The sequence below is a fragment of the Eublepharis macularius genome, chromosome 3, assembly GCF_028583425.1.
Source record: "Eublepharis macularius isolate TG4126 chromosome 3, MPM_Emac_v1.0, whole genome shotgun sequence".
NCBI lineage: Eukaryota > Metazoa > Chordata > Lepidosauria > Squamata > Eublepharidae > Eublepharis > Eublepharis macularius.
The window spans coordinates 137,859,880-137,879,856 of NC_072792.1; the positions used below are offsets into that span (position 1 = coordinate 137,859,880).

Here is a 19,977-nt window from a genome sequence, read left to right on the forward strand (position 1 = left end):
CCCGTCACCTTATCAGTCGGGAACTGGAGGACCAACAAACTCCCCCCACCCGAATTCTAAAAGTTGGGGGCGGGAGGGAAAAGGGACCCGCTCCCCAACTTGCCCTTTCGGTTCCTTAGCCGCCGCTGCCGGTCTAGTCCAGCATGCGTCACGTGTTCACGCAGCAGCCCCCCCCCCCTCCCCCGTTCCTCGCGCGCCCGCGTTTGAGATTGAACCTTGTACCGTTAGCGGGGGTGAAGAGCGCGAGCTTTGTTCTTCGTAGTGCGCAGCCGCGGCGCGGAGTACCAGCGTATCGCCGGGTGCTTCAGGGCGGAGGGGAGGCAAGAGCGAGAGGGAGCCGGCGGAGAAGGCAGGGCTTGGTCGCGGAGGGGCTAGGCTCCGCCCCCTGAGGGCCACCCCTCCACGCCCCTCGCCTCCGCGCAGCAGAGAGAACGCGGGGAAGCGGCAGCCGGGCTGCGACGGGCCCGCGGCGGCGAGTGGGCTCCTCATGTGTCCTTGTGCGGCCCCAGCGACGGTGACGACTCAGGGGAGCGGCGTCCCATCGCGTCTGGCTCTGCTGTCCTCGCCCCCGGGGCCGGAGGAGAGAAAGGGAGAGTGCCGTGTGGGTGGCAAAGGCTGCCGATGCGGGAGAAAGCGAGCGCCTGGGGAGCTGCCGGAACCAGGAAAACTGCTGGGATTTAACGCGGGCGCCGCGGAGGAATGGCGTGTCCCTGAAGGAGAAAGGACACGGAGAGTGAGGGGGAAGGCTCGGCTGGGGCGCTGGCGGAGAGAGCCTCACCTCCGGCTCCTCTAGCGCGGACCACAGGAGGAAGGACGACCTGCTGCTGCCTGCGAGCTTCTCGTAGACTTGGATCTACCCCAAACCTCCCAACTTTTTTTTTGTTCCTGTTCTTTGGATTTCGTTGCCTTCATTTTTTTTAAAAAAAACGCCTATTAAGAATACCTGTATACAAACAGCGCACATAGTGGCTAACTTGTACGTATTTTGAATGTATATTTATCCGAGGCGTAAACGGTGTAACATTTTTAATGGTGTGCTTTTTTCCTCAGGTGGGGCGTTTGTTTAGTAACGTGGCGATTAACTAGCTTGCGTCTTTGTCTTTAATTCTGTTGAGGGATTTGGATCCCTTGTGAACGTGTGTGGACGTATTCATTGTTTCTTTGTAAGAGCATGAGCCTAACGTATGATAGAAACAGACAGTGCCTGGACACTGGGAAAGGGAGTGTAATGGGTATTACTACGCATAAAGATCACTGGTGACTTGAAATTTCTTACGAGGAAATTAAGGGGGTGGATGGGTAAAAAATAGGCTGTCTTTCCACCAAAGATGTGTTAAATTACTGTGCCCAATGATTTTGAATCAAGATTATTTTCTTCTGACTAAAGGTTACCATGGTATTTTGTTGTGATTTATTATCAAAAGTTAATAAGGGCTTCCAACGTTGTTGGAGTCTTGCCTTTTGGTGAATAAATGAAGGCGCTGCTTCTTTATTTCTGTCTCTGTGTGTTCGAATAAGAGAACAGACGTATTTTGAGATGTTACACATTGCTCTCTTTCTCTTATCGATCTTATAAAATTAAGATCCCAGATGGCCAATTCCCTCAATGGCCGGAACCCAGGTGGCCGAGGAGGAAACCCCCGCAAAGGACGTATTCTGGGCTTCATTGATGCAATTCAGGATGCAGTTGGCCCTCCCAAGCAAGCAGCTGCGGATCGCAGGACTGTAGAAAAAACCTGGAAGTTAATGGATAAAGTGGTGAGTTTGTAGGCTGTTGTTTCTCTGTGAGGGAGAAGTTTGAAAGTGTTTATAGTGGGGCAAAGAAAGCTGTGGGGTAATTGGAATTTTGTACCTTGTTTTGGGAAACAACACATACTTTTAGGTTCATTGCAAATCTCCATATCTATAATGGAGCTTTAGGCTGTTTTCTTTCGAGTGCTCAAGAAAAATACACTTTTTCTTAAATTTTGAAGGTTTAAGAACTAACAAGCAGTTTGTTTCCTGTGTACCTAAATGTTCATTTGATTCCACACTGGTTAACTTCACAGTTCTTTTTCTTTTTTTTAACACACGAAACATCAGTGAAGGTTATCAAGCTGTGAAGCACTCTTACCTTAATCGTATGCCTTTGGTTCAATCTGCAAGTTAGGGAATGGAAAAAACATCTGATTCTTTTAGATGAATTAACAGACTTTATGTCTTGCTTTCATTTTAAATGTTCTTAAAATACATTTTGTAATTTCTTGGTCAGCAGTTCTTGGAATGTTATGTACCCTGCAGGTAAAGGATGCTATATGGGACTACAGATGATCTTTCAGGATACCAAAATCACTTGGCAACTTTATGCAAGTTTATCTTTTTCCCCATTATAGAAAAATGTAGTATATTGCTAAGAGAGCATGTCAGCCTGTTTAAACAGACTGTTCGGTGTTTTAATAATCATAGATCCAGAGGAGTTAGCCGTGTTAGTCTGTAGTAGCAAAATCAAAAAGAGTCCAGTAGCACCTTTAAGACTAACCAATTTTATTATAGCATAAGCTTTCGAGAATCAAGTTCTCTTCGTCAGATGCCTGATCAAAACTGAGAACTTGATTCTCGAAAGCTTATGCTATAATAAAATTGGTTAGTCTTAAAGGTGCTACTGGACTCTTTTTGATTTTAATAATCATAGTAGCTGCGTATTTGATCTTTCAAAACTGAATCAACAACTTGCATTGATTGTTTTAGCAAATTGTTAATGTTTGCTTTATAAGTACTTTTCATCTAAATTGTGTAGGGTATATACTAATGTAAGACAAAGGTCAACAAATCTCAGGTGCCTAGTCACCACAGTACTTAAAAACTTCATTGTGGCACCTAGTATTTTCAGCAATGATTGTATCGTCACATTTCTTCTGCAATTCTCAGTGCATGAAGTTCTTAACACCTCATTGTTTGATGGTACAATATTCTAATAAAAACTAAGCATTTTAAAGCAATAATGGAATTATGAAAAATTGGGGGGGTTAAGCTAGGGTTAGAGGTTAGGGGTTTTTTGTGGTGAAGACAACTAGGGTTACTGCTATTTTTATGTATTACAAATCTTTTATTATAAGTTTAATGAAATTACAAGAAATGGTGTTTAGGATTAGAAGATCCAGTCATTAAAATACAAAACATTCAGGAGGCTAGGTCCTAAGTGTTTGGGCTAGCACCCAGAGCCAATGAAAGTCTGGTGAGCCCTGATCTAAGGCATGTTAGTGCATGTAAGTGGCTGGAACTCCTGTTTTAGAATTTCTGTAACATGCATGTAACATTTCTGTAACATTTTTTTGTATAGCAATATAGATTTTGCTGTTTTAATAGTATTTGAATAATGTTTAGTTTAGGCCTTTTACAAATATGAAGCCTTAACTTTAGAAATTTTTAAAGTGTTGTGAGTTATGAAGGATTCAGGTCCAGTAGCATCTTAAAGACCAACAAGATTTTCAAGGTATTGGCTTTTGAGAGTCAAAGCTTCTGTCTTCAGATGGTATATGAAACTTTGCCTCTTGAAAGCTTCTACCCTGAAAATCTTGTTGGTTTTAAAGGTGCGACTAGACTTAAATCTTACTCTGCAGCAGAGCAACCCATGAACCTATTTTCGTGTCAGATATGCAAGTTTTCCACTTGATTCCTTGCTTGGTGGTTAATGAGCGTCTCTTTCATTCAGGCCCTAATTGTTTTTATAGACTACTTGAGAGGATTTGGAGAAACCATGATTATTGGTTTTATCAGTCCTGTGGCAGTTATTCAAATTTACCACTGTATTCTGGGTAAATCTGTGCTTGTGTCTTTTTCTCTCTAAATATGATGGGATCTTTTTATCCATAAATACGATAACCTTTTGTTACAGATGATGGCAAAATTTCCTTTTAGTTATAGGAAAGGTAGAATAACCATAAAACTGAGAACTGAAGAAAGAGTAGAACTTACATTTTTAGATGACTAGGAGATCATCCAGGTGGGCTCTTGAGGTTATCTTAATGAGATAGAGGGTGGATTTGCTTGGAGCCAGATATTAAATCCCAAAGGTCGTAATCATACGTCCGTTGAAGTACTTCAGCATCAAGACTATGAGATAGTGCTGTACCACATAATGATTGATTATAAGGGCAGATATTTTCCCCATATTCATTTTTTTACCCAGAAGAGGTCTCTTAACTTGTTTAAGCTGCCATATCTTCATTGTTGTTTTCTGTTGAGTTTAAAAACAACTTTAGGCCTTTTATTCTTTCTCATATGTGAACCTGGCTAATAATACCTATTGTAGTTAACAATTTAAAGACCCCAAAAAAATCCAGTTTCCCTTCTCATCTTTCTTTTTCTTAAGTCATCCCTATGAAAAAGTAATCTTTTTTCATTGCCTATTATGAATTGTTCTTCATTTGTTCCTGAATCTAGCACTTCCTTCTCCCTACCACTTTATTGTATCAGACCAATCTTAACCATGCTTTGTTGGTTTCAGAATATTTACATCCATGTAAGTTTTGCTAATATCACATCATTTAAATGGAAAGCCTTTCATTATGTCTTTATTCTGCTTGTGTAGCACACTGTTGCTGCTAAATAAATGTATGGTAAAATTAATTATATCTGGCTGGAGTCTAAGATAGTGGTGAAATACACTAGCCTATGAACCTGGTCAGAATATTACAAACTGAATCTTTCTTTTAGTACCACTTTTGCTCACATAGTTGCATAGTGAAATCATTAATTCTCTGCGTGGCCCAGTTTGCAGAAGAATTTAAAAACTTATACATTGGAGTGTTAAAAGCGCCACAAATAGTAAAAGCAGTGTCTGTACCTTTAAGAAAGGATATCCCAGTGGCCATTGTGGAGTATGCTAGGCAACCACAGGGTATTGCTAGTTTTCAAGCTTTTTTCAAACTTTTCTCTTTTACAGTAAACAAGAAAACCAACCAAGACAATCAACAACAACAACAGACACACAAAAAAAACCCCTCATAACTCAGTCCACAGCATGATAATTAGTCTTCAAGCTTTGATTTCTGTCAATAAAGGAAGGGCTCTTTCCTGGGCTGCTTTTGCCTTTGAGAGAGTGTTTATCAGGGCCAGGCATGGCTGAAATTACTGGGCAACTTGCTGCCATGTGACATGCACAACTTGCCCAGGCCTGCTACTATTTTACAGCAGCCACCCCACAAAAGGCAGATATGGTGTACTGGTTGGAATTTCAGACTAGGATCAAAACTCTGAAACTCTCTCCCCAGAGAAATTTGTCTGTTTCTGCTGCTATTAGCAGAGGTAGACTTTTGTTTAGTTTGGTGTTCCCTCAGTGATCCCTCCTTCGTGCTCAATGTTTTAATTTTTTAAAATATCTTTGTATGTTTTGTAGCTCTGGTTATAACATTTAATGATATGTTACTGATTTGGTGGGTTTTAATCATTTAAAAATTTGATTTTATGATACATGTTTTAAATTGTTAGCTGCCCTGGTGGCCCTTATGAGGGCGGAAAGATGAGGTACAAATTTTGTTAAATAAATAGGATCTGGGTGACCCACCCTTGAAACCCCACTCTGCCATGGAAGCTTGCTGGGTGACCTTGGGCCAGTCACAAACTCTCAGCCTAACTTACCTCTCAGGGTTGTTGTGAGGAAAAATTGGAGGTGAAGAGAATGATGTAAGCTGCTTTGGTTCTCCAATGAAGAAGGTGGGGTATAAATGAAGTAAAATAAAAATTACATAATTACAAATGTAGCTGAAGACGGGAGGGGAGTAAAAGGTAAATTGGTGGGTGGGAAGGAGAGGTGGGAGCAGGGATATGGGGGCTGTAAGGAGGATAGAAAGTATGAATCATTGGGAAAGGAGTACAGTGGAAATTAAGATCCCCTTGCAGGTTCCCTGTAGTGCAACTATGCTTGGCATGTAGAATCTTAGGTAGCAATCCTCAGTAGATCTACTCAGATGTAAATCCAATTTTATGCAGTTGGTTGTACTCCTAGTATGTGTGCTATGCTGTTGATTTTAGTATTATACATTATACTAAACAGTGAATTTTCAACTAAATTAATTGTATGGAAGTGTTCTGTGTTGCTTCAACTCCTATCTCTGCGATATTTATTTTATGTCATTTATATTCTGCTTTTCTCACTGAGACTCAAGGCGGATTACATAGTGTGAGATTAGTACAATTAGTGGCAAGGACAAGGGCAGGTATTTCCATACAATATCAAGAACATTTTCATAAACAGTGTCATAGGATAAATGAATACAGTGTCAAGAACCTTTCCATAAACTATGTCATGGAGTAAAAGAATATAAGTTTACAAAGATATAGTATTAGCAAGGGTCCAGTATGGGGTTGAGGAATTGCTGAAACAGAACATAATCAGTTCTAGGCCTTACATTGAACAACAGTGGCCTAGTGCACAGCTTGACTTGGCTTGAGCACTATTATAATAGAGAAGATATAACTTGAGACTATGTAAACTGGAGCACCAGAAGCTGCAATGTGGATGTACCTCTTAACAGATGTTCTCATAATACCGACACACATTTTGTGTGTGTAGGTATGGATTTAGGACTTGTATATCTGTCAGTTTTCAGTTAAACCACAAGAGAGCTTATATTTCTTTATTTTACAATAATAATAATAATAATGGTTTGCTTATATACTGCCTTTCTGGACACATTAGTGCCACATTCAGAGCAGTGAACCAAATTAGTGTTATTGTTATCCCCACAATACAGCTGGGGAGCTGGGGCTGAGAGAAGTGGCTTACCCAAGGCCACCTGCAGGGTTCATTGCAGTAATAGTCAAACAACCAGAGTGCTGATTCAAAGCCCAGCCATTTAACTACTATGCTGCAGCAGTTTGTGCCCTGCCCTTCCATATGTCATACTAACTGTGACAAAATTTGCATTACTAACTTCAGCACTGTAAACATTTGGAATAAATTATTTAGTCAGTAGTAAGAAACATTTAGTTCAAAAGCAAATAATGTTGATTCACATCAAATTTATGAATAGTCGTCTGAGATTTCCTATGTCAGAAATATAAGGCTTTAATCTGCAGAAGACTTTCTGGTGGTACTTGAACCTTAATCTCATGATTTTGAATGATTTATCATTGCATGACTTCAACAGTCTTGTGACTCTTTTATGGTTATTGTCCTTGCTTTATAGGTAACTTTAGAAACTGAAGGCTACACCTTTTTTCCTTTTCAGTGGAGAAGTGTCCTCGGTTTGAGTCTTAATGCATCCTATTTAAGCTTCTGTTAGTTAATCACATTTTATTTCTAGATTAAATTAAAGTATACCAGGCAGGGTGATGTCATGGTGTCAGAATGCCATGACTTGCTCTTAGAACTGAGCATTCGATACTTGTAGTGGATGTATTTAACAAATTCAGTATTCAGGCCAATGCTTCATAAATGGCAAAAAGGTGATTTTTCTAGCTAAAATAAATAATTAGATTTATAGATGTGTTCCAAAAATTACTTTCTGTTTTCTCAAAAAATGACATCAATCCTTGGCTTTAACAGTATGAATGTTCAGATTAAGGCAGTGCTATGCATGGTTGGAGTACACAGCATGGAATTAAGTTGGCTTTGCTTATGAGTAAGCATTCTTTGTATCTTTCTGTATTGCTGTGAGCTTCAGTTAGTATGATTGATAGTACCTTCAGTGGGCTTTCTTTTACATAGATTTATTTATGTTAGTAATTGTTTTGAGCTTCAAGCCATTAAAATCTTGTGGGACATGTTAGGAAACCTCTCACTGCCATCCCAGATCTCAGCCTGGCGAGCACCCCTTTCTCTTATTCCTTTCTCTTACTCGTGGGTATGCCATTTTCCTCTGGGTAGTGACCACTGCTACGAACTCATCTAGAAAAGTATCCCCTGCGAAAGAGACTAGCAATTTTAGCACTGTTCACTGTGTTGCCCTGTATAGGCTCTGCCTAGTTGCTGGGTCCCCAGTTTTGCTCATGCTACCTATTGTAAGGATGATCTTTTGCACTCTAGTGATATGCTTAACTGCTGCCCCTCCCTGTTACTGCTTTGTAGAAAGCAGAACCAAATTAGTTGTACTATGGAAACAGAGATCAGGCTTTGGGCATTCAGAATATAAGGAAGTCTAATAGAGTACACATGATCTTTAAAGTCATCAGACTGAGCAAAGATTTTGAAAAAACAAGTGTAAACAAAATCTTTTAAATCCTAACTTTATACTTACCTTAAACTATGTTGCATTACGATAGGCTAATAGTTCTTAAAGTTGCAGCATTTAAAATTCTCCATTTCCTTAGTTCTTGGAGTTTGGGACTTCTCCTCCTTGTTCTTTGATATGTGTGCATTAAGTTGTCCTGAAGGGCGGTATATAAACCAAATGTTGTTGTTGTTGTTATTGTTATTATTATTATGTAATAAGGATGAAGTTCCATTGTAAATGCTTAGTCCTTCATGTAATGGGCTGAAGTGGATAAGAGATAAGAGCAAGAAAGCTTCTTTTCTGTGTCCTTGTATGAAGACTTTCTGTACAATTCCGTGCACAAAGATAAGTTTGCTTTTATTGGTGGAATATAGCTGTACTTGGTTTAGTTATGCTACTTACACTTAACTATGCATACATGAGATTAAAACTTTAAAGCTTTTCTTTTTATAACTATACACTTCAAAATAAATGCTTGGTACTGTTTTTTTAATCAGAGTTAATGTTCTATGGGACGTTCTGATACAGTACTCAAGTCTTTTTGTATGCTGTGTGATCAGCCTCAAATAATAGAAGGAAGTCACTGCTAAATTCAACTTTCCAAATGTATTACCTTGGAATACAGGTATTTATCCTTGAAGATAATGGACAGATGCTTGCTGACTGTGGATGGCAACCACAGTCATTTTGTCACCATGCAGTAGCTTGCTTTCATTACTGCTCTTATACCAACTGGAGATAGATCAAGATGAGTAGCCATGTTAGTCTGTCTGTAGCAGTAGAAAAGAGCAAGAGTCCAGTAGCACCTATAAGACTAACAAAATTTTATGGTAAAGTATGAGATTTTGTAAGTCATGGGTATCGGAAGAAGTGAGTTGTGTCTCACGAAAGCTCATACCCTACCACAATTTTGTTAGTCTTATAGGTGCTACTAGACTCTTGCTCTTTTCTATTTATACCGTGTTTTGCCCCCTTATATTATATTGCCTTTATTAGCATTCACTTAGATTTTTGTGGCTTCCGAAAGCTTTCACTTTAGTTATCTTTCAGTTTGATACAGTTTAGAAAGGCTTAGTTACAGATCGTAGAATGACACAATGGTCAAAATGTGGGAGGCTGTGAGGTAAGAGGGGATCTGTTATACTAGATGAAATGGAAGTTTTAGTTAACCAGAAATAGAGTACATATGTGTAATAATTTCAGAGTAATTCATAAGCATACTGGTTTCAGAATAGTTCATAAACATGATGGTTTCAGGTACAGATTTCAAATGTTTATGCAAAGATTGTCATGAAGACTTATTTTCCTCAGTTCCTGCTTAAGTTGACTTCGTCCCCAAAGTCAAACACAGACTTTTCTCCTTAGCACTTCATTAACATAATAACTTTCTCCTGTCATACACACATACACTGATTAACTGAACTGTTTTCCTCAGAACCCTTTCTAAAAACCTTGTGATTCACTTCATCCCCTATGGTGCAGTTACCATCCAATCACAATACACTGCTGTCACCCATCCATGCCCCCTCCTTGCTTTAGAGGACTGCCATTTTTTCCACAGTAAACCTGCATTCAAAAACTGACCTTAATTAGCTGAAATAAAATACACACAAAATATTTACATGGCAAAACATTACACTAGCAGTGCAGTATATCTATGTTTCTGAATGATGCACAAGTAATTTATTTGTGAAAAGGAAATGAAATGTATCATGGAACAAACAGAATATATACTTCCTGAAAAGGATTTAACTGAAAACTCAGTTATCCTGGAGATTAATAGTAATTATATTTTAAAGTAATCTTTTGAATCAGTTGTTGAGGTAGGGCTTTGTTACTATTATTTTGATGCTTACTATTTTGTTTTTTAAGTTGGATTTCCATGAAAATACCTGAGTATACTTTTTGCTTGCTTCAGTAATGTGGTGCTTAAGAGATACCTCTGAGGGATATTTGTTGTATTTTTTCTGAAATCTATCAATTCTTTCCTACATTTTTTCAGTACATCCTCCTGTAGCAATAAAATGCCGTTCAGTCTCCATCTTTTTTCTTTCTTATCTCCACCTTAATAAATTATCTCTATCAGATTATGATCTGTTATAGTTCTTGGGAGAATTTCTGCTTTGTCTACCTTTGACAGAAGTCTTTTAGATATCCAGCACATGTCTATGCTGGAATACGTTTGATGCCTGTTTGGAAAAAAAAGGTTAATCTTTCTTTTTTATGTATCAATCTCTATACATCCTCCAGTTCCATGGTTGACATATAATTATGTACACACTTTGGGAGATTCCCTCCCAACCTTGTAGACCTTGAATCAAGGACACCATATCGCCAAAAATTAGAATCTCTCCTCCTTGAAAGTCTAATAATTTCTGAAAATATCTCTCATAAAATTTATTTTGGCCATTGTTTGGAACATATAATGATGAGTGTCCCTGTTTGTCCATTGGAGACTTTTATTTTTAAAGCCTCATGTTTAGTTCTTGAAGGATTTCCAAGCTTTGATTGTTGACATATATAGCTACACCTTTTTTCTTCAGTTGCGATGACGATATAAAAACCTTGCCTAATTTTTTTACAGTTTAGCAAATATACTTGGTCTTTTTTGATACGAGTTTCCTGAATACATAGAACATCTGCTTTTAGTTTCTTCAATTGATTAAAGGTTCTTGATCTTTTGGAGGGGGAATTTAATCCATTCACATTTACTGAAACTATCCTGAGTCCATTCATTTTTCTTGTTGATGTACTACTACTTTGGTGAAGGCTATTCCATTTATTACCTGAACTGAATTGCTAGATTTGTTCATAGACAAGTTATTGTTGTTCCTCAGTGAGAATTGGCTTTTCCCTTGAAGGGATTAAAAATTCGAAAGAAACTTGAGAGAAGACATTGGGCTCGATCCAGCACAAAGCTTCCATTTGTACCAGAACTCTTACATAAGTGGAAATGCAAAAAAAGAAAAGAAAGACTGAAGTAGCTCCTTGTACTAAGCCAAACATATTGAAACCCTACTTGCTTGAGATCTTGTGTAAAAAAAAATTGGGCAGAATAATATAATGGGTAGAAAGTGCTAGTTGGTTACACAAAACCTTGTGCGATCAGGGCTGCGCTAAGTCTGTTTCCTCTTGCATCACTGGATCCAAGCCATTGGACTGTAAGAGAAAATAGAAAGATATCAAGATTAGTAATAAGCCCTTCCCCCATCCTTTGTTTCTAAGCACTATTCTTTCTAAAGTTCAGCTCAGTTTGGCTAGGGATCCTGGAGGTATTTCGCCATCTTCTGAACATGGCTGTACACAAACAACCGGAGCCTCCCAGTTCAACAAGAACTAACATAAAAGACTCAACTGGGCGGATCTTCTGAACACGGAGCATCTTCTGAACATGGAGCAGGGATCATGGTGTGTGTGTGTGGGGGGGGTGAATTTCCTGCATTGTGCAGGGGGTTGGACTAGATGACCCTGGAGATCCCTTCCAACCCTATGAGTCTGTGAATTGGTATAACTTTTATGAGCATATTAGATACATAAATGGAAAGCATGTTGTTAAATAGGTCTCATTAAACAGGAAGCTTCTGCTGCTGTTACTATCTCCCCAGTAGATGCATGATTGCTAGTAGGAAGACACAGATTCTGAAATATTACCAGTACAAATTAAGTGGTTTACTGGAAGGCTCTATTGTATAATAACTGAATGCAAACTGCATAATACAGAATCAGTCAGTTTTATTGTTAGTCATCGACCAGCACAGATACCACGGAATAAATTGTAAAAGACATGAATATAGAAATGCCGAAAATGTATATTGTTACAGCAAATAATATAGGATGCATAAAAAGACAATGCATAAGCAAATAAGGGATGAATCTCCTCTAAGTTCAAAAACAGTCCTACATAGAGAACACCCTGGGAAGCAGATAGATCAATCACATACCACTATACAGTGCAAATAACGAGAAAAATATTGCAAACATGAAAGCAAGTTTAATGCATGTTAGTCACTCTGAATATTAAAATTCTAATTGCTTCCCTACCACCCTCTTGCCTTTCTAGTTCTAGTCCAGTTCCCTCCCCCCCCCCCCTCCAAAGCAGTTTCATAGCTACCTATGAAAATAGAATACAGGACTGTTACAAACTTGTGGACCTCTCAACTTTCAGACTCCTGAAGATTTAGGTGGAAGGGAAGGCTGGATAAGGTTGGCCTTCAGAAGCCTCAAGATGCAGCAAGACATCCTCAAAGCAGGTATACCATAGAAAGAAAAAGCTGCTCTCAGCCTGGCTTCTGAACTGTTCTGTTTTTCTTGGTCAGGGACAGTACCGTGGTGCTACCTAACTTCTTAGAGATGAAGAAGAGGCATGGTTTTAATTTTTACACCATTAGTTGTTTTCTTTGACACCAAGGAAACAAACATCTGTATGCCCATAACATTTCCCCCTATCCTCCAAACAGTATTCTAGACAGAGTGCTTCTTATTAGCCATGAGGCTTTTTGTCTCTCATAGCTGTGTTCTGGAAACTTCTTGTTTTCTTGGTAGGCAGCAGTCCATTTAGGGGACTTCAAATGAGGACTTTGGGGTTGGGGTCTGAGATAGATCACTCCTGTAAAGCATGGCTGTGCAGTTTTGGAGGGTATGAGTTGGACACTGCCCTGGGCAATCTAGTAGTTTAGGACAATGGATGCTGATATATCAGCACCCTACAGACTTCTCTTGACACTTCAACAGCCCCTGTATGTATTTATTTATTTACGTTGTTGATAGTCTGCCTTTTTCACTGAGACTCAAGGCAGATTACATAGTATGAGTCAGTACGGTCAATATTAGACATTTTAGTAAACTTTTAATGAGTATATATATGCAAATTCACAAAGATTTAAAAACCAGCAGAAATCCAATACAAAGCTGAAGAAATGTTGAAACAGAGCATAGGCAATTCCTAAACAACACAAGAACTATCCAGTAGGATCATACTTATAGCAATAGTAGTGAAATCTATCTCTCAATATTTATAGCAGTAGTAGTAATATCTGTGATCTCTTCTTAACCCTTTACTGATGGTTTCCCTATCCCTTTATTGATGGATCACTTGAGACCACTTCCTTATAATACAGCCCTCCTGAGTAAAAAGCTCTCTTAAATAACTCCATTTTGCATCATTTGCAGAAGACCAGGAGAGTGGGAGCTTTCCTAACCTCAGGTAGACCATTCCGTAAAGTGGGGGCCACTACAGAGAATGCACGTGTACCAGTAGCTGTTTCCCCTCAATTCCCCCTTGTCTGGGTTAGTGTGCTTGCTTTCAGCCATTTGTCCACAGCTGCCAGACAGCAAGCTTAAGATCTCTACAGTTTGGTGTAGTGGTTAAGAGCGCGGGACTCTAATCTGGAGAGCCAGGTTTGATTCCCCACTCCTCCACGTGAAGCCAGCTGCGTGACCTTGGGCTAGTCACAACTCCGGAGCTCTCTCAGGTCCACCCACCTCACAGGGTGTTTTGTTGTGGGGATAGTAATGACATACTTTGTAAATCACTCGTGAGTGGGCATTAAGTTGTCCTGAAGGGCGATATCTAAATTGAATGCTGTTGTTGCATCCTACAGTGATTTGGATAGTGAGATATATAGTTGGGTGTCATCTGCCTATTTATGGCATCCAATTCCATAGCTAAGAATGAGTTCTCATAAAGGCTTTAACATAGAGGTTAAATAACATGGGGGATAAGATTACGACCTGTGGAACACCGCTAGATAATTCCCATTCTGTAGATAGACAGCCCCCAACAGCTACTCTTTTGAGTCTGTTCCATGAGAAACAGTTTAAACCAGTATTAACTCATTTTGCATTGTTGGCATAGCATCTTCCAGTTGATGCACCAGCTTTTGGACTCCTTCAACTGAATCCACAGATCCTCCTGATGCCATTGGGAACAACAGCTCAAAATAAGATCAAAAGTCCAGCAGTCCACGCTTTCCCCCACATCAAATATTCTGTAGGGCCAAACACAGGTGGGCTGATCTGAAAGGGAAGTAGTCTTTCACTGTAAAAATATGAACAGAAGTTTTCTGTCATTAAAGAGGTGCTTTCAAGTGTTCACAGTATAGTTAGAGTTCCTCATAGAATACAAAACAAGACAGCAGTCTTGGCAAAAGTCACAGTTTCTGATGTCACGCTACAGTCAGGGGGTACTATCTATTTTTTCCATGGTGCTTTAATTGGGCCGTACTGAGACAAAAACTGCTGGACTAACACATTAGATGAAACATCTGGCTGTAAAGATTTAGGTACTTACATTTGAAAAAGTTGACATGGTCATCTTGTTTGTGCGAATTTCTTTAGCACTTTATCTCATTCAAATGAATTCAAAATAATCGTGTTTAGACATACAAATCAGGCATGGAAAATAGTTTTTGAAAAGTTACTTGACGATTGTTGTACTTTATAAATGAAAAATGAGATTCCCTGCCTGCTCTAGCAAAAATTCCTTGGGGACCATTTGTTGCCATTTCTTCAGGATACTCCACGATAGCAAAATTTCCAGATACAATGACTCCACAGTTTTGCAGCCCAGGTGCTGTTACTGAAGTCTCTAAAGTTAGAGATAGGCAGGGACAAACTGTTCCAGCTAATTAGGCATATCTGACCCAGCTCAAGAGAAGATAGTATGTGCTCCTGGTCATACAATGTGGACTTGCCTTCAACTACAGAATGCCAGCTTCACATGCCATTACAGGGCACTGACTGGCTAAAGAGATTACCCCATTTTGCTAGGCAATTTGAAAAAGTCAGTTATGGATTTTGCTCTTGGCTTCTGCCTCTAGCTTTTGTGCAATTGAAATGACTCATTCCAAGCAGATTGGAGCTAGAGGGCTTGAAGTACCACCCCCTCCTGTATTGTCTAGTGTGCCAGTTAAGACCCTTTTCCCAAGGCCTGCTCTCTTACCTGTAGAGAGAGAAGGCTTATTCAGTGATGGCACCTTTTAGAATGCCTTCCCCTTTGAGGTTTCCTTGGTACCCTGCTTTACTATCTTTTAAACACCAGTCCAAACATTTTTTTTCTCAGTCTTTAACCAAGGGGTTCTATCTCTTTCTTAATCTATTTTAAGTTCTGCTTGAGGTGTTTTATGAATTTTGCTGCTTGATGTTTATTTTAGACTGGCTTGTTTTTATTGGCTCATTTTGCTTTTGTTTTCTTATGAACTTCCTTGGAGAAGCAGTATATAAGCTTTCTAAAATAATTAGACTGAAATTTTATATGATGAAGCTGCTTTGAAGCCTGTTAAGAACCTGGCTTTATTACTATTGGTAAACATAGCAGAAAAATATTATGGGTGTAAGCGTGTTCAGATTTCCTATCTTATTCAGGAAATCTTTGATTGTGCATGTTCTTCTTTTGAGGTGAAAGAATATTCTATATTTTAAAAGCTCTGGGCTAGCTGTAATTTCTGATAACTGCTATTTCATTCCTGATCAACTCTAAAATAAGTAGTTGCTTAAACCAGTATCAGTCTGTATTATTTCTTATTTAATAACAATCCAGAAGGGCAAGAATAACCCACTGTAGTGAGCCTAACTTGCGTAGTTTAGTACAGCAAGTGTTTTCTGAGACACCATATTTTATATGGTATTTATTATGTTTTAAACTGTGGCTGTAATTTTAATACACATAAATGTGATCTGCTCTGAGCCTGCTGGTGCAGGGAGGGCGGAATACAAATCTAAACAAATAAATAAATAGTAAATTATGAAGTCTGTTGACTATATTGTAGAAATAAAGAGTTGTTATTCAGTTCTTATTAGGTAGGATGCGAACTTCGGTGTTGGTCCATTCAAGTTTTTGAATTGATGACTTTGGTGCTTTCTATCTAGAATTAAGTTAGTGATTTGTAGAATATGTTTAAGAGATTGATTTCAATGCTCTCTTGGGTCAAGGATTGTTTCTAAGTATAACAGTAGGCACTTGCATCCCTGACATGAGTGGGCAGTGTCATGTGTGCTCATATGCACAGAGTGCATAAATCTTGCCCTCAAATACACAACACAGTATAACTTGTTTATAAGTGTACAGGTACAGCATCTTTGGCCTTGGTAATCATCTGCACAGTGCTGAAGATTTTTTTGTACATGTTGCAATCAGGAAAGCATTTAACACTAGCTTTATAGCCATGAAGACTTAATCTCATTTATAAGTCAGAATCAAATAGTAAAACTTTATATATGGTATTGGTGTTATAGTGAAATGTTTCCTCCATCTGAAGCATGTTTTTATACTACCTACTGAAGATTTTGTTGAATTAATAAGCTTTAGTAATAATTGACCATTTTAATGCAAATTTGTGTGGTGTTCGGTCATCCTGATTTTAGGAGCCCTATGATATACACAATTATTTTGTAAAATAGTAAAGAGTCCAGTAGCAGCTTTAAAACTAACCAACTTTATTGTAGCATAAGCTTTCAAGAACCGCAACTCCGTTCATCAGATGCATCTGACTAGGGGTGTGCACCAAAAAAAAAATTCAGTTTTCCTGCTCTGGGTTTTCTCGAAGCTGTAAAAAGCTTCATGAACACCTGAAACTCTAAGTGGCAGACTGCTTTGGAGTCGAGTATTTAAATTGCTTCAGTATGCTCCGTAAAGATTGGGAGCATACTGAGGTGAGGGGGGAAGCTTCCAGCCCCCTCAACCCCCACCAACACCCCCCACCCCACTTACCTGGCCCTGGAAAGGGGTATTTAAACCCCCGCCAACAGCTGCTTGGCAGGGATTTCCCCGCCAAACAGCTGATCCTGGGGTTTAAATGCCCCTTTCTGTGCTGCTGCGAAGCTTCTATCAGCGACTTGGCAAGCTGCTGATCTAAGAGGGGAATGCCCTTTCCCCACAGCTTTGGAGCAAAAGGGAAAGGGCATTTAAATGTTCCTTTCTCTGTCCCTGCAAAGCGACAGGGAAAGGGCATTCCCTCCCACTTGGATCAGCTGCCTGGCTGAATTGGAAACCCAAATCGCACCCCCTACATCTGACGAAGAGAGTTGTGGTTCTTGAAAGCTTATGCTACAATAAAGTTGGTTAGTCTTACATCTGCCACTGGATCTTTACTATTTTGCTACTACAGACTTAACACAGCTAACTCCCCTGGAATTATTTTGTAGATGCTTTTTAAAGCCCTTTTTCTTTTAAAAACAATCCATTAAAAGAAATTTCTCCAATGAATGGGGCTGGGCAACACTTCTACAGGAATTTCACTCCTAGATTTAAAAAAGAATATATTCATTTACTCATTGAAGAAGTAATTATGAAATCAGTTTCAGCTGCACTGATAGTCATTTTACACATTTTTAAAAAATATTAGTGTTACCCTTTTCAATAACTGAGGCATAGTAAACCATGGTAACCACAAAATAATTCTGTAACCTCTTTATGACTCTACTGGCCTACAAATACTGTTCAAAAGTCTCTAAAAGAGGAACAGAATTCTGTGTTTTCATAACACATTCTGCTTCATCTTTCCATAAAGAATCAGTAAATTATCTCATGTATCTTCAAGGTTTTTTTCACTGTTTTCTTAAGTTTCTAAATTTATTTAATTGCTGAGTAATAAAGTCACTCATTTTTGCTTTCACGGATAACCTTCATCTACTTGCATTCTTCCTCTTAATAATAACTCAGTTATCTTACACTTTCAATATTCTGCATGTTAAATAATTGGTAACTTCAGTATAATTTTCTGATTTTGGTTTGCTAGTTAAATACATTACTGTTGTCATTGCTTTTCTCATAACATGTCAATCTGTGGTATTAAAGTCCTTGCTATGTTGACAAGGTAATGCTTAGTACTTCAGTTAAAACGATAGACTTTAATGTAATAGGATGATCACTTCTTGAAAAATCAGTGTTCTGATGTGACTAATAAGTGAAGAAGTTCATACAATTTGTTGAATTATTATGAATGGAATCACTGGTGACATTGTAGTTGTACAATAATTTTATGGCACAGGATTCTACCAGCTGTCCTTTTGGTATGCAGTAAAATTTTCTTACGTGATCTTTATGCCAATGGTTCTTTGCTTCTAGGTAAGACTTTGTCAGAACCCTAAGCTTCAGTTGAAAAACAGCCCACCTTACATACTTGACATTTTACCAGACACCTATCAACATTTGCGACTTATATTGAACAAGTATGATGACAACCAGAAACTTGCACAGCTCAGTGAAAATGAGTATTTTAAAATCTACATTGACAGTCTGATGAAAAAATCAAAACGGGCTATAAGACTTTTTAAAGAGGGGAAAGAGCGGATGTATGAGGAACAATCACAGGACAGGTAAGAACAGAATATTTCATATCTAATTAGATTGAATGATTCAGTCACAGCTTTGGTGTTTTTTATATTTTACTAGAAAGAAATATTAAAAAGCTGTGTAGTATCATTTTTATTAGAACCAGGTAAAATAATACAGAACGGTGAGCAAGCTTTTTAATTCTGCTAGAACTCTTTATCAGGCTGGATATTGGGGGTGAGGGGTAATAAGTCTTTAATTACCTTTTTCCTGTCCTCTTTTTAAGGTATACATGGTTGCCCCACCTCCATTTTATATTCACAATAGCCATATGAGGTAGGTCAGGCTGGGAGAGAGTATGTGAGTCATGATCACCCAGCAAGCTTCTTGGAGGGTTGAACTTGGGTCTCCCTAATCCTAGTCTGGCACTCTGCTGACTTAGAGCTAAACTACAAGAAATGAATTACATGAGGATGCTCACGTGAAGTGAGTCACAGTGTTAGCCAGGAAGCTGAATTTTAAAAGAGATCAGAACGCTCTGTCAATTTCCCCTCTCTACAGAGCCAGCAAAGATAGCTCCTCAGAGGGTTTATTTCCTCTTCGCCTCCTAGAAGGGGAGGTGAAACTGACAGAGCATTTGGGAGGCAAAGAGGAAATTAGCAAACACTCTGAGGAACAATCTTTGCTGGCTCTGTAGAGAAGGGAAATTGATAAAGCCTTCCAGAAAGCAACGTGTACCTAGTCTTTTGGTTACTTGATAGGTTTTGAAATTATTTTCCAAAAAGCCTACTCTTCTGAATTCACTTGATGAGATTAATAACTAGAAGAAAATAATTATAAAGAAGTTTCTTTGCAAAGATAGCATACACGGGTGAACAGAACCTTTTTATTTTAAGAACAGACAGTGGCTTGTAAGTGTGGGTGGAAGATGAAAATGGAAACTTACACTGTGGGAAGATTTGCTTGATAATTTCTAACTAAAAAAACGGTTTAAGGAGATCAGAAAACATTTAGTGGTATAACACTGTTGAGCCACAAATGGCTGACACTAATTCTGAGTGGACACCAGTGTAACTAGTCAGTATTTTATGCCTCTCATCAGGAATGTCAAAATAATGGTTTTACCCATAAGGAAAAAAATAGCAAAGACTTCTTAGCAAAGACTGCCACTTCTGCAGACTCCCAGGACATGTTTATCCATTCCACTCCCATGCACAAGGCACAGTTGCCTGAAAGTTGTCACAGTGAAGACCAGCTTAGTGGGAAGCAGCTTATGCTGGTTGTCCATAGAAAAGACAGGAACTTTTTTTCAAATGAGAACTCCTGGGACATGCAAGGATTAAAGGATGTTTTGGCTTTTCAGAGTAGACTCATTGGCCCAGGCCCAGAAGCAACCACCTTGAGACTTAACTGCATGATTGCATGACTCACTCAGGCTTCATTGCTTGCTATTGTTCAACAGCAGCCCCCCCCCCCCAAGCCAGTGCAGTGTAGTGGTTAGAGTTTCAGAGT

General features: G+C 38.9%; 1 protein-coding gene across 1 annotated transcript in view; it reads left to right on the forward strand.

Moving 5' to 3' along the window:
* Window positions 1-262: 262 nt before the first annotated feature.
* CBLB (Cbl proto-oncogene B) overlaps window positions 263-19,977 on the forward strand; it is a 138,348-nt gene continuing 118,633 nt past the window's right edge. Inside the window, exons 1-3 of the mRNA XM_054973564.1 lie at window positions 263-976; window positions 1,584-1,758; window positions 18,259-18,509. Of these exons, the coding sequence (XP_054829539.1) occupies window positions 1,591-1,758; window positions 18,259-18,509 (419 nt within the window). The 5' untranslated portion in view covers window positions 263-976; window positions 1,584-1,590. The remainder of the gene's footprint in view (window positions 977-1,583; window positions 1,759-18,258; window positions 18,510-19,977) is intronic.